We start from the raw sequence: 27378 nt of genomic DNA on the forward strand, positions 1-27378 counted from the left end.
AGTCCTTCATAAATAAAACTAAAATAAATCTTGTGATTTGTATAGCACCAAATTATTCTGCATCACTTTCAGGTATTTTTTTATATACATTACCCCCCACCGACCTTGAAAGGATGGAAGGCTACCGAAACCATGCAGGGATTGAACCCTCAACCTTCAAGTCGTAGGCGAGAGAGTAGGACTGCGTTTCTGCTGCCTTAACAGTCTGCGCCACACAAGGCTATTACTTATGAGGGTCTGCTACAGAAACATAGGGGAGGAGGATATCCTAGTTTATATGTGGAATGTATGGGAGACAACATAACTATTCATCAGCTCAGGAAAAACAGAGAATTAGGTATATAGTCTGCAGAATCGAAAACTGCTGATAAATCCAGGATGCAGGTCATATAATGACCAGATCCAGCGTTATTCCTCATGTACACACACAGCAGATTATTCTGAAAAGTCACCGGAAACATGAAAATAAAGAAAAAAGTAGTGGAGTTGTCCATAACACCCAATCAAATTGCTGCTGGACTCTCATTGGTTAACACATTCTATATTATGTTTAAAAAGCGCCAATTGCTGAGAGCACCTACCTCGCTGTTTCCTGACGCAGAGCATTAAGGAATGTGTCTGGATGGAAAATCTCCGACAAATCAAGGGTGTCTGATAACAGCGTCTGCTTCTCGGCTTTCTCCACCCAATTCTGGTTTAATAAAGCAAAACACAAAGAAAAAAGAAAATTAAAGTGGAAATAAAAATACAAAAACGTTAAAAGCAATATAACTGAAATCAAGTACAACCTAACATGCTTAAATCTATATTATTGCATGTGTACAGTACCTGGCAATAGTTCCCGTTATGGAAAGGCATTTCCTTGAATGGACTCTTAAAGAGGTATGGCTTATGAAAAACGGCACTTCAGTTTCAGTGCAGGGGTGGAGCTTACAAGGGGTTGTCCCACTTCTAGATGTTCAGCTGCAGGAAGCAGATCGCTCCATACATTGCTCATCACGGCCCGATATCGCGCTCACCAACATGTGAATTCGCAGCGGATGTGAGGGGATTTAAAGTTAAAACAGCCTCGCATCACTTCGGGTAAAAGAAGAAATCCTCCGCAGCGTAATTTCTCTCATTATTTTTAATTGGAGACCTGCCGTTGACCCCATCGAAAACAATGGGCTGTGCAATGCGAGATTACGCAGGAAGATAGAAGATGCTGCGGCATTGTGGTGCCGGAAAACATTGCTTTTATGTTTGACCCTATTCAAAAGAATGGGGTTCATATTTGTGCGCCAAGTTGACAAAGACCCCAAGTGGGTCGAAACGTTGTTGGTTGTTCTCATTTGTCGGAGAGGGATAAAAAAAACTGTATTTATATTGCCTGCCGCCCTAATCTCTCTATACAGAGTTGAAAGTCGCTTACGCCGCTGGATTTTGCCACGTAATGTGGATTCACATGAACCGATCCACGGAAATCTGGTCACGTGATGTTAGGCAGCACTCCGGGGGCACGGAGATCATGTCCATACAGATAAACTCCAAGGAAAGGTTTTAATAAAAATCCAGTGTATACGCCATTAGAGTTAAAGGTAACAATCTTTAGTCATCCTTGATGCGGAAGATGAAGACAACTCAGAAGATGTTAATACAGAAGTTACAGTAGATGCCTCACAGAAAGGCCCCGAGTCTCAGATTTGTCTAACCCAGGGGCCCCCAACTCCAGTCCTCGGGGACCACCAACAGGTCATGTTTTCAGGATCTCCTATAGTAAGAACCCCTGTGGCAATGTCTGAGGCACTGACAATAATGACATCACCTGTGCAACACTGAGGAAATCCTGAAAACATGACCTGTTGGGGATCCTGAGGACTGGAGTTGGGGAACACTGGTCTAACCAATGGGGACATAGAGGTTGTTGTCACACCTGGCCCTTGGAGCCGGAGAGGGCCCAAACAGTTCTAATGGTGAGACCGCTCCTGTGTGGGAAGCCCTGCTACAGATTTGGTCTTAGTGCCCATGAGCTTCACTTACGCCACCCCTGGGACTTATATTTTCAAGCTCATGATACAGTAGCATCAAATAACTCCTCCGGTAATATCTCTCCAAAGCAAAAATACATAAAATAAAACGCTGCGCGGTGCAATTAATAGTGTATGCTAATAGTGAAGCGAGCCGGGTGCATTCATTGCGGTACGAGTTGAGTCTCCAGAGAGGCCCCTCGTATAAACTAGTAAGATTGATTGCTGTCAAAATAGCATAAAGCTATCTCCTCACCAATCTGTCAAAACAGTGATCACAGCGCTGGAGTAATTAACAACTCATGAGGGATGAGAACTATTTTGAGTCCAAGTGTGTGGAATTTCACCTCGGGTTTTGTTCTGAAATTAATTGCTTGCTGGTCTGCTTTTAGTCCCAGTGACGCGATTTCTAATGAGGGCTTGTTTACATGGCAGTATTTCTGCTCCATCAGATTACAGTGCAGGAAAGTGGGAGCCTTTAATTTGGGAAATGTTTTCCTCTTTTCGCTTGCGGAGATCCAATCCAAAATATAGGAAACATAAGCAGACTGCCAATATGGCCAAGTAAATGAGTCCTAAGAGAGGTAAGCGCTTCACTGCAAACCCACACAAAGTCCGTACACACGTAACGCCTTAAAGCTACACTAAACAGAAAATGCACAAAAACCATCCCAGCTCTTCCTAAATTAATCTCATCCTTTTATTTGATCCTATTTTGTGTCATACTAGTAATTATTAGGAAATTATAGTACCAGTGCTTCTGGTGGTGCAATGGGCCACACAGCTGTGCTACATGGTACATTCATTATGATCCCCACACATTACACACACAGCTCTACTACATGCATCCTGATTCACACACATCACACACACAGCTCTACCACATTGTACATCCATGCTGATTTCCAGACATCACCAGCTAAGCAGACTCCTGGATACAGCCCCTGGTCATGTGACCCCTGACTCCACCCACAGAGGTGATCAAATGGCAGTGACAACATCACAGGTCCTGGTGGCTGCTGTCGGCTTATCCAGTATACAGTAGTTTCTACCAAACTGCACAATGGTGCCTCCTACACCAGTGAGGTCGCCGCAGGTCTTTCAGCCCACCGGATCTCTGTGGTGGCGGAAGGTCGGTGTCTTCTGTCAGGACTGCTGAGTTGAGTCTGAGGTAATAATGGCTTAGTTGTATTCTCATTTTGTTATTTTTATCCTCTCCTTCGAAGAGCCCTAACTTTGTTGTTCTTCTGTCAGTTAGGCTCTGTGTATTATATATGTTGTAGGACCTGTGATGACGTCACCAGGGGCGGGAACGATGACGTTGCCAGGGGGCGGAGCATGAGAAGCACCCCCACACATACATACGTATGTACATATAACAGACAAGTGGTCATTAGTAGTTTGATTACAATTAAAACTGATAAATATATAAAGAAATTTTAGTGTGTCCCAGGAACGGGAGATGTACAACCAACTTATGGAGATGAATGATTGTAATTGCAATCGTTCATTTCCATAAACCGATTCTTAGCTGCATGAAATGAAATAGGTGTCAATTGACATTCAATTCAATTAGCACTCATTGGATTGGAACTTGGCCTGACTAAAAAGAACATAAGGGGCATTTTACAACAGCCGAATGCTCAGTCCAATGTAAATGAGTGCCAATCAACACAAATCATAGTCGATCTGTTTCCTTTCACATGGACTGGGAATTGGCTTATGAAGTCAAACCATTGCTGTTGCCATCGTTGGCTCCCATAGGTTGGCTGTACATCTCCCTGTTCACATTCAACAATCAGCCAACGAATATGCGCTTGCTTGTTTGTCGGCTGATCGTCGGGTGAACGAACATTTGGAGGAATGTTCATGCCCTTAGACCAATTTCACACCAGTATAATACGTGTATATTTCTTTGCCCATATTACAGTTGCCAGTCTTGGCCTGACATCGGGTCTAACGACCAGAACTAGCAGCACCACAGATCTCTATGATGCAGTTATCCAAATCAGAAGATGGACAGTCAGCATTTTTCTATCAGTGTATGATCATAATTAATCACAGGTGAAACCCGCAAACCCAATGGTGCTCAGCAAATGTTCCAACCTCGAGAACCGTTCATGCAAGTGAGATAAGAGATGCGGCACTCAACAGAGTAAAATCAGATATGCTTTATTTAGTCCAAAGAGGACAAGTGGGTATGAAGTGCAGATGCAACTAGTCAAGGGCTAATGAAGTGCACTGTATGCGAAGCGGTTGTTGCCTACTTTCACTTGCACTCCATATCTGCTTGTCCTCTGTCTAAAGGCAGACTACAGCTTGTGAATAGTCCCTAATGGCAGCAGCGTTAAGCCTAGAGCAATGGCCACTAGGTTTATTCTTCACGATGATCTGTGATGGAACAATAGGACGGACCTTTGAGGCTGTGAGATTTTGCAAGAAGAGTTAGGCCTCTGTAAGTGAGGGGGGCGCTGGGGCCTTCTTGTTACATGTGTAGCTCTTGTTGGTGCAATGTGGTGTGGGTTGCGGCTGCTGGTACTTTGACTATTTACATGGTGTGTCAAGGCATAGAGAAACAGGAGGGCTCAAGCTTGAAAGCCAGTCCAAGGGCTATGGTCTACTCAAATCTGCCACTAAATCCTTGCAATTATTTCTCTCTTGGTTAATAAGTATATCTTTAATTGACTGTAACCGCCATGGACAGTAAAATGAGACCGTAATACACCAACCTTCTCATAGCAAAACTGAGAAGTGACTTTTTGGTCTTCTGCTCCACAAAACCATTGGCCTATTTCCACTACAAAAGTGATATCATAATCACCTGGACTGACTCTGAATACGAAGAAATAAAATTCCATGAAAGACTCCATGCGTTTCACCCCCATCATAAACCTAACATTGAGCTATTCACCTAATGGAAATTAACTTTCTGGAGACGACCATAAAAACTCACAACAGACAACCCTGTAGTGAAACTAAAGATGGGCTCACATACCTCAGATGGAACACCTTCCACATTGAAAAGTTTATAGTCTACCGCTAGGCCATCAAATAAAGCTGGATCTGCTCCAACCCAACAGAGAGGAACATTTATACCATCTTAAAAGGACATTTATAAAATCAGGGCTACCATCCTATTTTAATTGATGATCAAATCCCTGCTGTCATCCAAAAGTCAACTGCTCCAATACAGAGAGAAAGAAGAAAACAATCAGAGGTAGTAAGGAAAACTGTTCGAAAACTCCATCATACCCTACACAATGATGAAGGCTTGAAAATCCTATTTCCAAACCCTCCCATGTTACAGGATGTTAAAACCAACAAACATTTTTGAGAAATTTTATGATAAGGGGGTCACTTACCTCATGGACACATAAAGGAACTTATCCCTGCAATGTAAAGAACTGTAAAACCTGTTAACATATACTAATCCCAGACGGGGTACGGATTCCACACCACACAAAATGACTAGTCCTGAGACATTCACGTGTTCTACGTCCAATGTTGTGTACCCGATCCTGTACGCCAAATGTCCTATTGAGGTTCTTTATGCTATACAAACAGGGCAAATAAATAAAAAGTAGGAAGAGGTTTCATTGCTACACAATTTAAGACAAAAAAGACTTGTTACTTGCGGCTGAACATTTTTGTGGCCAAGGACATAACATAGAACATACCAGGGTTGTTATATTAAAAGGCAACTTCAAAAATCAAGAGAGTCAAGAGGGTCAGGGAACACAAATTTATGACCATCTTTGACTGAACACGGGACTGAATCTATCACAGGGATTTATGGTAGGTCACAACATCTGGGGAATCTACTCCAGATATAGTAAGGGCAACCAGGTCTCAGAAGTAACATCAATTTAGACACCATAAAACTTTCACTCTTATCTGTGGACTATTTAATGAGTTGCTCTCCAAACTCACGCTCTTATTCTGTTTCTTTTAGGTAAAACGGAAAAAAAAAAAATGGTACGGTGTTAGCCAGTAGACCAAAATGTGATTGTTCTCAGCAAGAGAAACCAAGTAATCTTGTAGATAGGATAGCTTTTAATGGCAAACAAAAATACATGGTGCTGCAGCAAGCTTTCAGACCTCTCAGAATCATCTCAGGCATAATGAAACAGATCTGGAATATACACATATACACACACAAATCTACACACAAATTTGCACTTAAAACAATACCAGACAATGTGAGCAAAGAAGTAAATAAATACTTAATCAGTACACTGGTAAGAAATATATGACTGTTTTAGGATCTCTAAATTGGTGTTAGTGGTTCACAGGCCTGTGTGTTATCTCTCCTTCACACCTGCAAATAAGGAAGATGAAACAATACTTCTGCAGCGTCACCTATTGGATAGCAGCATTCCTTCGAATCAACCTATGACTTGTTACCAAGTCTGTAAAACAATGACTGGGAATAGCACCCAGGGAGTGTGTAGAGACACCTGGGGGGTGAGTGGGTCAGGGGATGGCAAGAAGAGCACCCAGAAGGCCCAAAAGCTCACTATATCATCATGTATTTTTGTTAGCCAATTAAAGGTATCATATCTACAGGATTACTTGGTTTCTCTTACTGAGAACAATCCCATTCTGTTTCTTTTAGTACTGTCCATGTATTACCTTCCATCTCTGCTCTTTTGTGTATGTATAGGTTTCTTTAGATACTGAAGTCTCTTCATCAGGCATGGGATAATAAAGCAGTCTCGAAAGCTTGTGTTGTTTTACAGGTCTGGTTGTTGGCGATGAAAAGGTATATCTAGCAGATCTACAAGAGTGTTTCTTTTACTGAGAGCAATAATTCTAGGATTAGACAATTAGATATATGTATTTGTCTCAACCCTCTATAACTTGCCCCTGTGTTCGAGCCCACCAGACCCCCATACTTCATCAGATGTTTTCTGCACCAGCGGTTTACACCAATTTGGTACCTAAATTAACTTCAAATTATGAAATGATGAAACAGATTTTCTTCCAATTAATTAATTCATCCCCAGGTAATTCAGTCTCAACATCAAACCAAATGTGACAGCGAAATCAAACCCCTAGCGGATATTAATGAACATCATAGAGAAATAGTTCCAATGGAGGCGTATACTGTACAATGGTACATAACGCATTTGTAACAGTACACATATGCAAAAGACATACACAACATGACAGCGTTACTGCATCATGCATGGGGAGATGAGAGGTGCGTAAAGAGTCATGTCGTAAAGTCAGTGGCACTTACAACATGACATTGCAACAGTAGCCCCGCTGACTCTATCCATGCTTTTGTCATTCTGGTTTCCGTTCACCCGAACGGGCTCTTCTTAGATCTGGCTCCAGTGGTTGTGAATTTGTCAAGTGACCGGTCCCCAATGCTGTCAATTGGTGACTTCAGGCTTGATTGACAGTAGAGATAAGCGAACGTACTCGGTTCGGGTGTTTTTGGACCTGAGCACCGCTTTTTCGAGTAACTGACTACTCGGACGAAAAGATTCGGGGGCGGCGTGGTGGAGCAGGGGGTAGCAGTGGGGAGCTCTCTCTCCCCTCTGCAGCCCCCCGAATCTTTTCGTCCGAGTAGTCAGTTACTCGGAAAAAAAGGTGCTCGGGTCCAAAAACACCCGAACTGAGTACGCTCGCTCATCTCTAATTGACAGTCCAACATCATACACTGACAATGAGCAGTGGGGATCGCCCACTTGACTGATTCACAGTCCCGGGAGCCATACTTGGAGGGGAGTAAGAAAAAAAAGCAGCAACAGAGTCAGCAAGGCCATGGCTATAAAGCTATGTAGCCAGCCCCACTGACTTTACAACATGACAAGTCCTCTTTAATATTCGGCCCATTGTCCAATAGGAGTATATTACAAAATCCGTTTTGTAAGCCAGGAGTTGTATAGGAGTAGAAAACATGGTTGCCTTCTTCCAAAAACAGTGCAGTGCCAGTCCATAGGTTTTGCATGGTATTGCAGCTCAGATCTATGGATGTGAATGGAGGTGATTTTCAATATCTACTCAAGGTGTAGACAGATGCGACACTAAAGAAGAAAGCAGCAATGATTTTCTAATTCTATACAAGCCCTTTAATGATAAGGATGGAAATTTTGTGATCGCTGCAAGGGTGCGCCCTTAGGGAACAAGTGAAGTTGCCTTGTGATCAATATTTAATGCAACCCCGGCCTGAAGCATGTTTCAGGAGTAATACAGAAAGTAATTCAGAAATGTCGCTTTCGTTCACTCTCAAACCACTAAAATCCTATTCTGCGGCTTCTTTTTCCCGCAGTGTGCGGACGAGTGCCGCCTTGTGGACATAAAGCCTGTGAGTGCCCCAATGTTAGCACCTTCTTCCTTACCATCTGAAAGGCTGATTGAGGGTCTACGTTCACCATGGAATCTATTCACACCGTATGGTGCTTATACCAAATCAAGTTTTGCCAAAATCATGACAAATCTCACAATTTCATGAAAATCACAGCAAAAAAATAAATGGACTAGGGTTATTAACCCTTCTACATCCACTGGCCTTGGAGATATTGATGGTGCTGTAAACTACCGTCCTGTCTGGTTGCAAAGTATTCTTTTTTTCAGAATTGCTTTTGTAACGTGTGTGAAAAATGAAGCCCACGCGGATGGCATCTGAGGGCGCTCCGCTTTCACATGTTCCCACTGACTTCAATGAGCTATACTCATCTAAGAAAATGGCCGAATATAGGACAGAATTTTTTACATTGACGTTCTGTGTAAAAATAAAAAAATAGCATGTTTGAATAACCGCAATGAAAGTAATGGTTCCGTGTGCTACGCATGTTCAGTCCGCTGCAAACATGGCCAGCACCTAGACATAAAAATGGTGGTGAAGAGGCCCTTATGCTGCTGTCTTGGGAGATGACCGCACTCAGCCACATGAATATACTGCTCAGCGGTGCAAACCACAGGGGCCACAGCAGCTATTTTTGCTAATTACATGCTCTTGTTTTTTTTTCAGCAGGACATACTAAAACATGTTTTTATTCCTGGGGAACCCCTTTACAGGTATTATCCCAAGATAATGTTAGGCTGAATGAAGAGAATGACCATCTAGTTCAGCCTGTTTCCACCCCCACCCCCACCACTCCCTTGTTGATCCAGAGGAAGACAAAAAAAAAACAAACAATGAGGCAGAAGCCAATTTAGCCCATTTTGGGGGGAAAAATCCTTCCCGAGCCCATAATGGCAGTCAGAAAAATCCCTGGATCAACGTTTGAAAGTTCCTACCTGACTCCAAGATCCAGATCAGCAAATCAGCTGGTTATTTAATGTCTATATCCTGTAATGTCATAGCGCTCTAGAAATACGTCTAGTCCCCTCTTAAACTCCTTTATCAATTTTGCCATCACCACTTCCTCAGGCAGAGAGTTCCACAGTCTCAATGCTCTTACAGTAAAGAACCCCTTTCCGTGTTGGTGATGAAACCTGCTTTCTTCTAGACGTAGCGGATGTCCTCTTGTTACCGTCACAGTCCTGGGTATAAACAGATCATGGGAGAGATCCTTGTATTGCCCCCTGATGTAATTGCACACAGTTATTTGGTCGCCCCTTAGCGTCTTTTTTCTAGGGTGAATAATCCCAATTTTGGTTGCTTCTCTGGGTATTCCAGTCCCGTCATTCCATGTATTAGTTTAGTTGCCCTTCTTTGAACCCCCTCAAGCACTGCAACATCCTTCCTGAGCACCGGTGTCCAGAACTGTACACAGTATTCCATGTGGGGCCTGACAAGTGCCTTATATAGTGGGAGGATAATGTTCTCATCCCTCGCCCCTATACCTTTTTTAATGCACCCTAAGAGTTTATTAGCTTTTGCAGCAGCTGACTGGCATTGGTTGCTCCAGTTAAATCTACAATCCACTAGTACCCTCAGGTCTTTTTCCATATCACTTTTCCCTAGCAGTACCCCATTTAGTGTATATTGGTGACATCCGTTTCTCTTGCCCATCTGCAGAACCTTACATTTATCAACATTGAACTTCATCTGCCATTTTTCAACCCAAGCCCCCAGCTAGGTGATAAAACTCTGATGGGTGTGAGTCTCACTGCACCCCCACCTATCCTGAGACCAGGGGAATTCTGTGTCCCCCTCATCCTCACTGCAAGCTCGCTAGCACCCTAGTGAGGAGACTGAATGGAGGCATGGTGGTGCATGCGCCGCACCACTCCATTCAGCTTTAATGGGACTGCCGGAGATAGCGGAGCACTTGTATTTCCATTAGCCGCACTGAAATGAAGAGTGATGCCACATATGCGCAACCGCCTCTCCTTTCAGTCTGAGGTCACTGTGGTTGGGAGCAGTGACGAGAGGAGGGGAACATGAGACCCCCATTCTCAGGGTAAGACTGCCACCAATCAAGCTATGTGATAAAAGTCTATCTTGGAATACTCCTTTAAGACATTCGCAGCAGATACGGTTGCAGTAAAATACAGTTGTGTTTACGCCATGACGTCTTTATCCTTGAGCGGTTTCTTACCACAACAGCCTATTGATTTCCTTAACACATCTGTTTCTTCCCCGATTCTTTTATCTGAAGGAATAAAATGTGAGTTCAACAAGGAATTCTTGAAGCTTTTCGCAGTGTCTGTGGCGGCAGGACAGGCTGTAGCATATAAGACGTATGACTCTGGCGCCGGCACTGCAGCCTTTTCTGCGACGGTGAAGGCACTACGCTAGAAATGTAACACTGGAGGCTTAGAAACATGCAGAGGGGCGCTATGATTTCTCATTTGTAGGGACTTGCCTTCGCCACAACTCTACATGGTCCGTGAATGACATATTCTGCTCCGATTTAATGATGTGAGCCTTTTAATCAGATCCGCTATGGAAGAGACATGTGTGTTTACAGCTCCTCGTCACAAGAATGGGGGAGGGGGATAATCCGATCTGTTTGTGCTGCGTTGTAGACACTTATCAGCCTTCTGTAACCGGATTACTTCTCTTTATACAAGAGAAAATACACCTCAAATAGAGACGTCTACAGAGTAACGCACTCGTGTGAGGGTGGCCATGCACATCAGATACCGGTCGGCCGAACAACGCCTATCTTGCCGGACAAACCTGTACATACGTGATCTGACTGTAGAGAGGGGTGAATGCTGCTGACAGATATCTCTAGTAGCGGCTTACCTCCCTGAGAACAAAAGGGTCAAATTGTCGATAATATCGTGATTTCACAGACAGATTATATTTTAAAGCGACTGTCCAGTAATGAGCTACAAAATAATAGGTAAGTCAGTTACTACAGGGTATACTGATCTGCCATTTATTTTCCTAAATTTTGCTGTTTGGCTACTTTTTCACTCAAACCCATTAGGGCAGAGATGTGATCTGTGCCTACAGTTCATCTATATGCATGAGTGGTAGCCTGAGCCACACCCCCTGTCTCACCATTGATTGGAGATTCTGCTCTGTCCCTCCCCCTGCAGCTCTGTATCCTGTGACGGACTTGTATTACACACAGCAACCAATCACAGTCTCATCAGGAAGTCCGAGTATGGAAAGCTGCTTTTCATTCAAGAGCAGAATGCTTATGAAGAACAGATTAGTAAACCAGCAGCGAGAAATGAAAGATTATCAGGCAATTGCCATACTTCTACGGGGCACATGAGCCTTAGTAAGGGGGGGCCTAGAGGGTCCCTTTAATATATGAGAATATAAATTTGTATGGTCAAGAGTCAGAATGTTTATACCAGTCATCTCCAATTGGTATAATAGGTATAATATTGCTAACCCACTAGACACCAGGGAGATCAATATTAACCCACTAGACACCAAGGAGATCAATATTAACCTACTAGTCTTCAGGGATATGATCACTAACCCACTAGACCCCAGGAATATCAACATTAACATACTAGACATCAGGAATATGATCACTAGACCCCAGGGATATCAATGTCAACTGACTAGACATAAGGAAAAGGATCACTAACTCTGTAGACACCAGGGACTATTTGTTATGCCACTGGTTGTATATCCAAAAATTGGACAGTTCCACTTTGTAGATTTGCTCTGACCTCTATGGACAATCCCTTGTAGCCCAGCAAAACATTAAAATAGTCAAGGATGGCAGGCAGAGGTTCAAAGCTACAAAAATACCTGAATCCCTGATGGAATGAATGAAAGAAAGAAAATCGGGGACTTACCTGATGCATACAGTCTGACCCTACTAGTGATGGTAGACCCCTGCACCTCAGGGAATGTCCCTCCTATGCCAAATAGATGCCAGATAAAGCTTGCTCCCTTCAAACCAAGGAGGGTGAGCTGCTGCACGCCTTGACCGGAAAACCAGAATGTCCCCGGGACATCAGAGTAATATATAAAAAAAAGGTATCCTGCTCTTCTTCAAGCTTCAAAAATGGGTGCCACTACCCCAAAACGCGTCACTTTTGCCTCTTGCATGTTTATCTATATGTTTATTTGTTGTTAGTCCCTGTGTCAATAAATAAGTGTTTGGTAAAAGCACCCAGAGAATGGCTTGAATTTCCTGTGACCTTCAGCTTGAGACAATAAGGCATATTCTCCAGGTCTGGGGCGGGTCTCCATGGAGGGGACCTCCCACAAAAGTAAGTGAATTTGATTTTCACATGTTAAAAAGTTAATTGCTCCAAGAAGAAGCGCAGGAGGACACCTTTTTTATATATATTTCTCTGTCAGACTATCAGAAGGTGAACACTTTGGCTGAGGAACAGTGGCTCTTGAAGAGCTTGGCCAGGAGCATGTACATGACCTCTAGACTGTTTACAGTGCCAGTATAGACTTTGGAGGAGGACAGTGAGTGGGCCGCGGGTACACACTGCTGCTGCCAGGACAGGTGCGTTGGTGGCCGCAGACTAACATTTACTACATGTAATGTACACTAGTGATATAGCCTGTTGTGCAAGAAAATAAAACGGGCTCTAGACAAACATTGTTGGTCCTTTCTGTCCTTCACGAACAATTAAAACACAAAATGCAGAAGAGTGAGAGAGAGCAGATGTTTGTTCTTCTGTTGCTGACGAGAGTTGAGCGGAGCGCAGGTGAACAAAGACTGTAGCGGAGGAGTAGATGGGGAAGAGTGGTACCGAGTAGAGGACTCTCCTCGAATGAGTGAAGAGTGGGTTGAGTCAAGAAATCTCATCTACACCTAAAACATCCACCGAGTAAACTGACCTGTGATGTGGATATAACCACCTCTTCATATAAGAGGCTGAAAGCTGCAGCAAAATGTTACATGTGGATTTTGATGTGGACTTTCTTATGCTGTGGATTTCACCTCTTCAAATCCCCACCAAAACCCATGAGTTGCATGCGGATGTTCATGCAGATTCTCTGAAGAATGGAGTTGCTTTTGATACGCCTTGCCTTATATATATCAGGATGTTCTTAGCATATGACGGCCATATTCTCTGCTTCCATACACTCAATATACATTTTAATGTCGAACATTTTAAACGTGGCCCTTTGTGTAAACTGCGCAAATTTAACGACCGAGGCTCTTCTCAACGTGCACGCAACAAGGCACTTAATTTACTATCTGGCTTAGACTTTTCTTTTATTGGTGCGCTGTTCAGTAAACATTGATTTCATATAAATCCAAAGCACATCCTGACACGGACAAGGTGAACACCGCTATAAATGGAGAGTGAATAATGGGAACATCACATGTTGTAGGATATTCCTCCACGATGCATTAAGTATTTATATTACAAAATGGAAAAACAAACTAAGTCACCGTTTCGTGCGGATGGCGTTCGCCAAGTTCTAAAATGCAGAAATCAAAACAAACAAAATACTTTTGATTATCTCTGTAAATGGTCTGTAAATTGGTCTGCTAAAGATCATTTTTCCTGACCGAACAACAAAAATCAACAGTAAATATGAGACCCTGAGCTGCAAAGACAGCAAAAAAATCTGTTCTGCTGTTATTTACTTTGTATCCGTTTCCGGGAAAGACGGATTATAACAAATATATCCTCGATAACAGCCGCAACAAGTGTCAGTGCCTTTGTATCATATGGTAGCAGCGTGGGGGGTATGGGAGGGGTCATTTTTGATAATTAGTCAAATTTGCTAATCTAGACTCCCAATTTTGCTAAAAAGCTTTGCAGAAAAAAAATCTAAAACAAAAGAAAAAAAGCTAAAAACTTTAAAGGAAGTGGGTTAGCCAAATTCAGCCAATCCTAACCATAGTTGAGGGAAGTGAAGACCTATCTAACGATCCCCTTCTCTTTTACTTTAGTCACAGCACCTCTGTGGCACCAAAATGTCCTATTTCTCAGTTCACATGCCACTAAGGTAGTTCACTCCTCCGAAATGGTCCGGGCTCTCTCCTGTTCCTGCATCTCCAACCCTACCCATTGCCAACTGCTTGATGTCTTTAGTGTTGCGTCCCGCTGGGAGTGCAACCTCCAAAACAAAGAAAAAGGCACAACTGTACAAAGGAACATAAAACTAAGGGGAGTTCTATCCCTATAAACCCCTAACCCAGGAGGGGGCTCTGCCTACTCGGCGGGCCGATCGCTCCGATGGGTGCGAGCCCGCACTCGTGCCTGGTCCACTGACAAGTCCCTACCTGGGAGCCCTAGCACCAAGGAAAGGGAAAACAAATTACCAAATAAAGCAGAAAAGGACTTAGTAGAGGAGCTCCAGCCAGGATGTGTTCCTCCGTCGCTGTCCAGCGGCAACTGAAGCATTGACCAGCACAGGGGTCAATGCTAACACTGTTTAAGTAGGAGCCGAGCTACTCAGCACCAGGTGCTGACTGACATCACTCCTGCAACTACCACACCCCTCAGCTCCAGGAGAAGCAAGGGCACACCAAAACCTGGTCTGGCCTGCAAGAAAGGTGAAAGTCTCAGAACGGCTGCAACATTTAGCTCCTTTGAGTTGAAGATGTTGTGCGTTGCATCTACTGGGCTAGCTGCAAGTGCTGTGAATTAACTGGCAATCGGTGGGGTTGGAGCTTAGATCAGTCCAGTTGAGTGAATCACCCACCACATGGTTTGCTCCTAGTTTGTATATAGTGCATAAAGTGCAAAATAGGTGTTTTCGAGGCCATGGAGATGCTGAGAATAAAATGAAATTCTAGTTAGCTCTTCCATTTACCCATCTATGGTTACAATCGGTAGATGGGAGAAATTTGGGTGATATTCTTCCCTTATGTGAATTGTGACCTTTTTATGATTAAGCTTTCGTTTTCAAATTTTGGTACTGACTGATTTCTTAATATTCCCCTATCTTTATTTTTTGGGTACAGGGGTTCCAAATCCCTTTGCAACACCCTATTAGGGCACATGTAATTCATTGAGTGGGGATTCCTCTTTGCTTAAAGTTTTCATTATAGCTTTTTTAAAAACATTTTTCTGTACCCTATGTGAATATTCCACAGCAAGGACATGTGAATCGTGTAACGTGTATATGAAAGGTTTTTAGCACTTCTCTCTGGATATACTTAACAATGGTGCACTGTTAAACAGATCTTATTTGTTCTGTGTCGACAGCTAGTCCCTTGTATCTGGCTGAAAGCACATCTGTGATGTTAGATGTAGCGCTAGCATTTTAATCTTGACATTATCCAGAATTTGCGGCAAGGTCTAATGAAGTAGTGTGTCACTAGGGTCTCGTTCTCCTTGCGCTCTCCTCTAAGTTAAAGGAAATAACCTAGGCTATAAAACCAGGATGTGATATTCACAACAGAGAGGAAGCTGAAAGAAGTATAATAAAGAGAGTACTGAATCCAATAGAAGTTCCTGAATCATTCCGTGCGAGTCTGCTGGAGATCAAGCGTTCGGCTATCTCCAGCTGTCCCACAGAAATTAATGAAAAGGCGCTGTGCATGTGCGACCGTGGCTGCCTTCACTTCAGGACACGCCACAGCCCCATTCTCAGGATTAGTGGGAGTTCCACTGGTTGGACCTTGTGAGGATAACTAAATGAGATAACTTTCTATCATGGCACAACCCTTCTAATCTATTGAGCTGGCTTTCACTCAAAGGTATGTCCTACCTAAACAACCCTCATCCGTATGTACTATTGGGGTGTGTACGAGGGGGTGCTGATAAGTCTTTGGCTTTACCCAGAAAGAAATGAGATAGGAAGATGAAACGTTACATTTATTCCACATACTCTCCATTGATGCCAACACACTTCTTACATCGGTATTCCAAATTCTGTAAGCCTTGCAAAAAGAAGGATTTCGGTTGTGCGTCAGACTAGTCATCCATAGCAGCCATGGCATCAGAAATGGTGGGAAATTTGGTACCCTTGAGGTGTTTCTTTAGGTTTGGAAACAGATGATAGTCGGAGGGAGCTAGATCTGATGAATAAGGTGGGTGGTCACCAGATGGAAGCCTAGCTCCACCAGTTTTGATGTGGTCGCTTGTGCAGTGTGAGCGGAGGCGTTGTCTTGCAGGAACAAGATTCCTCTGGACAGCTTGCCGCGCCTTTTGGCCTTCAGAGCTGCCTTCAATTGGTCCAAAAGTTCAATGTAATACCTTGCATTGATGGTGGAACCATTTTGAAGGTAGTCCGCTAGCAGCACGCCCTCCTTATCCCAGAATACAGACGTCATCATTAGTGGCTGATTTTTTCACCCTGAACTTCTTTGGGTGAGGAGAACCACTGTGCCTCCACTCTTTTGACTGCTCCTTGGTTTCAGGGTCATACAAATAAATCCAGGTCTCACACATAGTGACCAGTCGATCCAGGAAGTTCTTATGAGTCCGTAAACGCTGACAAACGAACCGGGAAGTTTTCACTCGCATACTTTTCTGATCTGTTGTCAAACATTTGGCGACCCACTATGCAGATAGCTTCTTCATGTTCAAATGTTCATGGATAATGATACAAACACGTTTACCAGAAATCCCCATGATGTCTACTATTCCTGCAGCTGAAGTTGGCCGATTCTCCAGTATGAGGTTGTGCACAGCATCGACGATCTGCGGAACAACCACCTCTCTCGGTCGTCCAGGACGTTCCTCATCATTGGTGCCGAAGTGGCCCGTTTTAAATTTGGCAACCCAGTTCTTAACTGTAGAATATGAAGGGCATTGATCCCCCCCAATGTCTGCCACATATCACCATGAATATCCTTTGCGGACTTTCCTTGCAGAAACAAGAATTTTATTATTCCTCTGCTCTCATTTGCTGTGAATATCACCTTAGACTCCGCCATTTTGTTTTCCCGCGGGCCGAGATCACTGTTGCCATAAGCTACAGACACAAAATTTTGAAAATTTATATTAGACACATAAGGCTTTCATGTGATGTAACATTGGTTACCATAGAAACAAAAAAGAACCTAAAGCCAAAGACTTAGCAGCAGCCAGCCAGTGTCAGTGTCAGTCTCTCTCTCTCTCTCTCTCTCTATACATATATATATATGACAGAAGAAGGTCCTCCTCTTGAGATCCCCATCTATTAGTCAGAGCAGAGAGCTGCTACAAAGAAAAGCTCCACCTCGGATAGACTTGGCGCCATCATGGTGTTCATTCACTAGGACAGACACCATACTACAATGCCCCTGAAGTGCCCACAGCTGTTGGGACATTCGCGTTTAGAAAATAGGTTTTCCAGTTCTCTTTAAAAGGGTTGTTCGAATTAGGAGAGGCCATCCTAAAAGGTGCAAACCAATAAAATAGCTCATACTCCCCTCTCCCACTCCCTGCTTATCCCTGCCAATGGCTCTGGGTCTTTGCTTTGTTGTTTACAGGCTGCAGTGAGCCTCTGACATCCCATAAGAAATTTAGAAGCATTTTGAGGAATCCTGTACTAATCATTTGGTACGACTGGTGAGAGTTGACAAAATATGGTTACACCAGAGTCACGGTGCTCTGGATCTTCACGGCCAAAGTAATTCAAGACATAGAGGTCAACAAAAAAAAAGGTCATGGCCACAATTTCTTGGGATAACACAGGTATTTTATAAAAAAAAACAAAAAAACCACAGATCAGAAGGGCCAAACCATTGATGCAGAATACTACGGTCACAGGCTGGCCAATTTAAAGGCCACACTTAAAGGGGTTCTGTCACTAAAAAAGAAAAATGCTCTACTTATCTATTTCTCCCCCATCAGTCTACTTACCAGATCTTCACCTCCCTTATCTTCTACTGTCTCCTGCTGTTCAGGGTTTCACTTTAACTCCACTTGCCTGATTCTGCTCCTTCCTGTGAGGTTTGTACATTAGGTTGGCAGTCAGCCAATGTACGTTACATCACAGCTCACAGGCCAGCAGGAGGACTGCCTATCTTCTTAAGAGATTGCTCATGGGAGCGGTCTCTGAAATAGATTACAATTCCTTCCTAGGCAGTGAAGCTACAGCACAGGGACCTGACCTTCACTGACCCAGCAGGAAGGAGTTTGTGATAAAGCAGCCTTCATAACAAGCTGGTCCCAGCCTGCAGTGAGCTGATCTGGGGCACTGGAGAAGCTCAACCAGGAGAAGATGTGATAAGGAGACTGACAGGGAAGGAATAGGTAAGTTTAGATAATTTTTCTTTTAATGACAAAACCCCTTTAAAGAAAAAAATGTGCAAAACTGCAAAAAGGTGTGCTTCTTCTTTAGGATTACGCTCCTTCACACAAGCCTGGCAAGACAATGGACCATCCACCCTACTCACCAAACTCTGTCAGACTATTACCTATTTTCAAACATAAAAGAAGTTGGAAGGGATGTAAAGTGTTGAATGATTTACAGGTGATCGCAGACACAGAGCAGTTTCTCAGTGACCAAACATCCGAGTTGTTTTTGGAAGGACTAAATAAACTCCAAAACTGATGTAACAAGTGAGCTGAATTTCAGGAGAAACATATTGGATAGCATTAACCCTTTCCAATCCACTGTCTGATGTCTGAAGATATTCTGATTGAAAGCTGTACAGCTCCGATGTCCGAAGGTGTCTGGCAGGGTATTATTACCATATATAACTGGCCGCTCTGTTGTCGGGGGCCTCTCCAGCATGTCCCATACCACAGTACTGGCTCTAGCCAGCAGATGGCGCCATTATAAAATGTCGGAAAGAGAAACCCCCCTGAGGAAACCCTGAATTCAAAATTGAATTGCAAAGGGTTAAAGGTTCCTTCAAGGACCTCATTCTCTTCTTGATCAGCCCCCCCTGTATTAGTCCAGGCTCATAGGACTGTACGGCAATACTGTGTAAAAATCGCAGCACTTTACCAGCGATGGGAACTGCATATCCTTGTGGATTGTTGCGTTTTTGCCCGCACATGAAGAGTATTTTATGTGCGCCATTCTACATTGGCTTCCTGTTTTTCTTCTTTACTTTCTTCTCACGTTTCCTAGCAACATGCGTTTAAAAAAAAAAAAAAAAAAAAAATCGAACCCATAGAAAACAATAGGGCTCTATGTGCATAATATGTGATAAAATACAACATGCTGCGTTCTTTTTCACGTGCAAAATATACGCAATAAATATACGCAAATGTGAATGGAACAAGGCAAATCAGTGTACTTTCATTGAAGCCATTCACCACGTACATTGCAAGCGTAATATGCACTTCAGATACGTTTGTGTGAGCCCGGCCTTAGTAGCAGAACAGTATAGCATGGTTAATGTGGCCAACTTATAGTACGGTTATTTGGGCATCATATGGTATGTTACTGTTAATTCAGCAATGTATGGCACGGTTATAATATAAGTTACACCATACAGTTATAAGAAAAAGTAAGTGAACCCTTTGGAATTACCTGCATAATAAAACGTGGTTCGATTGTTACCCAATTCCCGATTATAAACAAACACAATGTAACATATCACACAAGCAGCGGTACTGTTCATGTCTTGGTGTTTAACAATAATTCCAGGAGGGTTCACTTACTTTTTCCAGTAATTGTTTCTGCCAACAGAAAGTACTTTAGAAGCAGCCCTGACAGGTACAACAGCTGTGCAAACTTACGGTCCCTTAGTGGCCTCACATTTCTTTAGTTTCCCCTTCATCCCCTTAGACAGGAGGGGCAGGAGAGAGATGCTCTGTGCCTCTCCTGCATTTCTCTTTCTATACTTCTAATAACCAACGATCTACAGGAAACAAGAGGAGCAGAAAAAAATGACATCTGTTGGTTTCCTGGCAAACCTATGACATCATTGGGTTTTATGGCCACTCCATAAAGAACGCCGCTTTTGCACAAGGATACGCCTTCTTCACGCCAAATTCTATGGCATTTCTTGCCATTGTAATAGGAAACAGATTTCCGCTATTCAGCGTACTCGGTTTTAGAAGAAAACAGACACTTCAGATACAAAGAAAGCCCATAGCTATCTCTTACAGCGCCGCTGCTTAGTGTGAACAGTGCCAATCTCATGGGAGAGACCCCCGCTGATCGCTTCATTTGCGCGACGATTTCTGCTGCTCTAGCTGTCTGGTCTTTGGGTAATTGGAGACATAAGTGTCAATATGTACTTTGAAGCTTGTCGAAGGATAGTTTAGAGCTAACCCCTATGAGCATTAAACTTACTTCTGTCTCCTTTTAGAAGTCAAGGATAGATTCAAACAAAAACATACAAGCTAACAAAGACTCACACGTGTCATTATAAAGATGTGCTGCAAGGAAGAATGATCTCCAACACATCTACAAACACAGACCATGTATTTGTGGGAAAAGGAGGTGCCGGCATTCATTTAATGTGTTGTTTGACGAATGCATATAAAGGTGGGTATCATGGTATGGGCACTGTAAAGCATGGCAATATTGTATGCCGCATCAGGGCTAATTCTATTGTGTGGACATTATAGAGGATGGAAATTGGAAATTGTGCATGGGCATTATAGTAGTGTGACTACTGTATTACTGGTGCAAGTACTAAGCTTGACACTACTGTGTGGATATTACATACTGCAGGCTAATAATATGGCCTCATGTCTACGGGCACGCACAGATTCCGCATAAGGAATCCTGCATGGAATCTGCATGGGCAATCCCACACGGGATCTGCCCGTGACCGCGGCCAGTAACCCTGCTTATCTGCCAGTGTCTTCTTTCTTCTGAACTGCGGATGTGTGCAGAAGGGCCGGCAGGTGCACATGCGCAGTACATATATATATTTTTTAAACTTCTGCTCTTCCCGCGGAATCCGTGGCCCGTCTGGCTTCCATTGACTTCACTGGAAGCCGTCCACCTGGGAACCGCAGTAAAATGGAGCATTCTGCGATTTTTTCATCCGCGAACAGAAACCGCAATTAGTTTCCGCTCACGTACATGAAAAATCATTTTTTCATAGCATGCTATGCAGGGTTAATGCTGCAGAATGCACAGCAGAACGGATTCTGCAGCAAAAATCTGCTGGTGAACATGAGGCCTATGGGTGATGCATATGCTGACAATACGGACATATCAACTGTATAAACATTTTTAGCTTATTGTTTAATCCTTTAGATCAGTAAAGTAACAGACAATAATATGGGTGACGCGTTTCTGTGCACACAGGCTAAAAATGATAATCAGCACCGGTTCCTAGCGGCTTGGTCAGGTGGGGCGCCACTGGTCAGGTGAAGGATATGCAGCTGTTTTCCAGTCAAAATCCGTACCAATCGTATGGATGCAGAAATGCAGCGGAATTTGCTCCCTTTCTTTTTTTTGAAACGGCCCTGTATTTTTTATAATGGAGGTAAAATTATAGGTCGTGATAAGCCCCGCCCATTGACCACACCCCTATGTCCCGCTTTGACCCTAGGAAAATCTGGTCACCTTCGAATAGGCTGACATTACTTTATGGATACTATATAGGCTGACAATACTGCATGGGCACCACATGGGCCGACAATAATGTGTCCAAAGGCTAGATACTTTGCACTGGCACTACAGCAGGGTGCCTCAATAATGCTGCTTATTGCACTGGCTGTACAAGAGCTGACAATACAGTATGGAGACTGCTTAGGCCTAGACTACTATACAGGACATTTCTGACACTATTCTATAGGAATAATGAAGGCTGTGATCTGGTAGTGATTAGAGATGAGCGAACGTACTCGGATAGGCACTACTCGTCCGAGTAATGTGCCTTATCCGAGTACCGCTGTGCTCGTGCTCAAAGATTCGGGACGCGCTGTGGAGCGGGGAGCTGCAGGGGAGAGCGGGGAGGAACGGAGGGGAGATCTTTCTCTCCTTCTCTCCCGGCCGCTCTGCCCCGCTCCCCCCTCCGACTCACCTGTCAGCAGCGGAGCGCCCCGAATCTTTGAGCACGAGTACAGCGGTACTCGGATAAGGCACATTACTCGGACGAGTAGTGCCTATCCGAGTACGTTCGCTCATCTCTAGTAGTGATACTTGGCTGTTTTGTCTAAGAGTTGCCAGTGGTCCTATTGAAAACCTGAGTGATTCCTTTGGTTCATTCTCACAGGACATTTGGCCTTCTTTGAAGTGTCACACCCACAATCACACATTTGTCATGTTTATGACACCTTCACTCAACGGATGGTGAATTTCAATGGCAGTCAGTCCACACAAATGAAGAAAATGAATGAATACACACTGTTCTTGGAACATAGACATTGCCATTTTAAGTACCCCCATTGTCAAAACATTCCCCCCCACCCCCCCAAGAGAAGTTGTCAGAATCGAATAAAACTTTCTGTGTGATTGTAACGTTGATACAAGTGATTACAATATCAGAGCAAAAGGATCATTTATTGAAGAAAACTGAACACTTGAAGGGAGGCTCTAGTACCCTGTTGTACCGCCTCTAGCTTGGATACAAGATGTGATACAGGTGGGCATGGAGGCTCTAGTATCCTGTTGTACCACCTCTAACTTGGATACAAGATGTGATATGAGCGGGCATGGAGGCTCTAGTACCCTGTTGTACCACCTCTAGCTTGGATACAAGATGTGATACAGGCGGGCATGGAGGCTATAGAACCCTGTTGTACCACCTCTAGCTTGGGTACAAGATGTGATATGAGCGGGCATGGAGGTTCTAGTACCCTGTTGGACTGCCTCTAGCTTGGATACAAGATGTGATACAGGCGGGCATGGAGGCTCTAGAACCCTGTTGTACCACCTCTAGCTTGGGTACAAGATGTGATACAGACGGGCATGGAGGCTCTAGAACCCTGTTGGACTGCCTCTAGCTTGGGTACAAGATGTGATGCAGGCGGGCATGGAGGCCCTAGTACCCTGTTGAACTGCCTTTAGCTTGGATACTAGATGTGATACAGGCGGGCATGGAGGCTCTAACACCCTGTTGGACAGATTCTGCATGGTATCCTGCAGCATATTGGTTCATATTTGCTGTAACTAAGTCTCCAGATCGTGCAAACCTGTTGGCTGTCGAAGACCAAGATAATCCCATACATGTTCTTTTGGCGATAAATCTGGTGGGCGGGCAGGCCACATAAGTAAGGAAATGTTGTAGAGACATTCACACGACACCCATGTGTGTGCGGTCGAGCATTATCCTGCTGCCTCTTGAAAATCCTGCTAGGGAAGACAACACATGTGGCTGCAGGATGTCCTGAGCATATCGCTGAGCTGTCATTATCCCTCGTACTACTACTAGGAGTGACTGACTGTTGTATGCGATGGCCCCCGCAGACCACCACACCAGCAGTGGGGGCAGTGTGCTGCTCCACAGCAAAGGCAGGGTTGAGGCACTCACCCCTATGTCTCCGGACATGAACACGGCCGTCATCAGCACTCGAACTAAACCTGGATTTGTCGCTAAAGACAACCCGGTTCCACTCTGTAGCATCCAGTTTTGTTGTCCACGACACACTTGCAAAAGGAGATGACTGTGGGTGGGTGTCAAAGGCTGTACATGTAATGAGCACCATAAGACCAAATGTCCTCCAGCCAAGTGCCTGGAATTGGTTCTGACAGACACATAGTCCTGTAATAATGGTGCCACATGTCTCCGGATATCAGACAGAGAAACAGTTGGAGCTGCTCGTGCTTGTCGGACGATCCTCTCTACTGGTGGTCTGTTGAGGACATCCTGAGTCCGGTCACCTTGTGTGTCCTCACGTATTCACTGGTCCCAACACCCCTAATATACATACACTAGGACAGCGCTCCACTAGCCCTACTAGGTAATTATATAGAAGTAAATATATGAGAGAGGACTCACCCGGTGTCTAGTGGGTCTCCTGAAGGGGAGCTCCACTAGCACCTCCACGTCTTAGTTCGCCTGTAACAAACAATGTATAGGTATTCCAGTCGTTCCTTAATCCTGAGGGAGTCTCAGGAGAGGTGCCAGGCTGCTGTGTCCAACTGCTAGGAAGGACCCATGGTACAGAATCATCCAAGAAGAAAAATGCCCTGCGCTCCGAAGGACAGACCAATAAAAATCAGGCAGACTCCTTTTTAAATTTTACTATATAAAGTGTGGATTGTAATGTTTTTTATGTGCTTGATAAAGTCGTAACATAGCAATGAAACGCGTTGCACTGGATTGAAAAGATATTTTATTCATTACGGAGAATTTTTATTGGAGTCTGTCCTTGTGAGCGCGGGGCATTTTCTTCTTGGATGACTCAACACCCCCTAATAGTCAGGTCAGAACGGCCCAGATGACGGCCAATTCATTAATATGGCCATCCAGCTTCTCACATCTCAATAATGCGCCCTCTCACAAACTCTGGCAATGGGGCGAAATCTCTTCAATTACGTCGTAAAGGCGTCAAGTGGTCAACAAGCTCTACGCAAGCGGAAAAACAGGTCACTACACAGAGAACCTTTTTATAGGCCAAGGCTGGAATCACTTTTAGGGTCTCGGGTGGCAAGACCGTTCATCTAATCACACCACCACTCTATAATCATTTGTATATCTGCCTGAGATGGAACTGTATGCGCTTGTTTTTGATGTGATTTTTTTTCCTAACTAGATGTTGTCACGTGGGTTCTGTGCACTAGAAGATGCCGTCATCTGTCTTACTCCAGAAGAATGCCCATGTCTTCTAAAATGTGTCTCATGTTTCTATCTTCTCCTATTACTGAGAAAAAGAAATTAGGAGACCTTTAAGTTGAATGCACCTCTCAAACAGATATGTCAGAAGAGTTCACAGGTTGTCTTTAAAGGACAAAAATCGGCACTCTTGGTGGTGATGGTGGTGGTGGGGGGGGGGGGGGTAGGGTGGAGAGACTCTCAGAAATGTAGTCTCACAGCTGTTTTTTCCCCCCTTGATACGAATGATTAATGAAGAGAAAACTTAATTCACTGTTGCAGAATGTAACACCAGTTCATTCGTGACATCAGCTCTGTCGGCTGGCATTCCTTTTTAAATTTTTCTTTTGACTTGAGAATCAATTTGAGCGCCGTGTGTCTTCCCAGCAACTCCTTTATTAAAGATATACCTTTCATCCAGTATGGGTTAGGGCAAAAATAAACGAACAAAAAAACAGCCAGCAGTAAAGGTCAGAGAATGTAAGGATATGAACCGATGTATTGCCACAGGGAGAAGGAAAATCTTTGTAAAGTCATTTTATTTTGCACTGGGCTGTGAATGAAACTTTTTTTTTCTTTCAACTCGAGACCTTGTTAAATGGCTGACAATAGAAAATTGGCATGTTTGTAGGCCGAACAGTGCCAGGCTTTAGATCACAGGAAGAAAATGATATTCTTCTATAAATATCTGTTTGTCTTCCTAGCAGTTTGAAACCAAGGCGGCGAGCGGCTGTTGCAACCTAAAGTCATCCAACCATGGGATATGCGATGAATGTGCCAGACGGGGGCTTGACACGGATCCTCCTCTGCACAAGGTGATTAGATTTTCTTGAGGTTTTTAAGAAATAGACAGAAAAGGGATGTTAAACAGCCAAGACGTCTTCTATCTGCTCGAGTGGTTATTATCCTTCTCAGATATTACTCAAGAAAACGCCAATGTCTCTGGTTACACCGCTGCTAAAGTAGTATGTGCTATTAATCGGAACGGAATTAGATCAATAATGTAATATGGTCCTCCAAAAAGTGCAAATGAAAGCTTCCTGTCTCTCTTATGGTACAGAATATGGTTTTGTTTTGCACATTGTCGATATGCACACAGGGGACTGAGGCCATAGAACAGGAGTGCTCAACTTTCTCTGGTCTGTTGGCCAAATTGCTATACTGAACCACTTCCAAGGGTTTTTGCATCTGAGTATATGACATAAGAAATTGAAGTAAGTTCTACTTCCAGGACTCCAAACTATTAGGAGAATGGGGATCACCTTCTCCTCCAAGCTGCACTCCACAGAAGAGGAGTAAATGGATGTGGCTCTCTTCATTGTGGATGATGAATTTCGAGTTAACGGCCAGGCATTTCATAAGTTCTACAAACTTAAATGGAGAGAGCTGCCTACATATACGATGCCTCTAACTAATATACTCATTTCTGGAGTGCCAAACGTGTCAAGCGCCTTGATTGGTCTAATATAGAAGGGATCCAGACATGGCTACACAGGGCACACTTAGTACTTGTCCATTCCTGTTGCCCTACTATCTGCCACTCCTCTTCACCCTGACAAGGAAACTACATGTGAGGAGCCAACAGATATTTCTGTATCCAGATGATTGGGGCCACACAAAATGGCATGACGGGCCACATGTGGCCCCTAACGCTGCGTGTTGTGTACACATGCTTTAAAAACAACCAATTTACTTCAACAGAAGCAAGTACTCTTGTGGTTCTTGATTTGAAGCTACTACGGTAGGTATCCTGTTGTGGTATACCGTTTTCTACTGCGCCCTAATTCAGAAGCAGGACATATTTTGCTGAGCCATGTCCTCCTCCTTCCCCTCTCTCTGCCAGTCACAGCAGGAGTTCATCATTCTGAGATTGCAATCATTCTCAAATACTGCAGTCAATTTCATAAGAAGACATTCAAAGTGTGCCTCACGGTTCAGAAACGTTTGGACTGGTGAAGGTCCAGGTGCTGAGACTCTCAATAGTTGCTGAAGTGAAGGGGAAGAAGCCCTGGTCCTCAGAGAGAGGGCACAGGCTTCTGCTCCTTTTTTTACAACATTCGTTGGAGATCAGGGCACTCAAACCCTTGCCAATCAAAACTCCTGACAGGTGACCTTGACATTCTGAGGTTTTCTCAAACTAAGGCTACCAGAATGGTTTTGGATTGAGAGAGGAAACTGGAGAACTCAGAGGGAACACACGAATATAGGGAGCACATACAAACTCCATGATGATGCTGACCCCGCTTCATTGAAATTCAAGCCCCCGACGCTGCAAGACAATGGTGCCAACAACATTACTGTTAAAGTAGCATGTTGTTTTGGAATATCCGGCTTAAGGAGTCATTGGATTACAAATAATTACAAACAGCCACTTCCATCTAGTCTTTATCTCTATGGGATGGAAGAGGGTAAAATAAGTACACGAGCATGTAAACTATTTGGTCCCTGTGTTTGGCACACTCTGC

General features: G+C 43.8%; 1 protein-coding gene across 3 annotated transcripts in view; it reads right to left on the reverse strand.

Moving 5' to 3' along the window:
- DYNC2H1 (dynein cytoplasmic 2 heavy chain 1) overlaps nt 1-27378 on the reverse strand; it is a 413010-nt gene that overhangs the window by 11376 nt on the left and 374256 nt on the right. For all 3 annotated transcript variants that reach the window (XM_066586361.1, XM_066586352.1, XM_066586344.1), the window contains exon 86: nt 582-691. In XM_066586361.1, coding sequence (XP_066442458.1) covers nt 582-691 — 110 coding nt within the window. The remainder of the gene's footprint in view (nt 1-581; nt 692-27378) is intronic.

This window comes from Eleutherodactylus coqui, chromosome 1, assembly GCF_035609145.1.
Source record: "Eleutherodactylus coqui strain aEleCoq1 chromosome 1, aEleCoq1.hap1, whole genome shotgun sequence".
Taxonomy (NCBI): domain Eukaryota; kingdom Metazoa; phylum Chordata; class Amphibia; order Anura; family Eleutherodactylidae; genus Eleutherodactylus; species Eleutherodactylus coqui.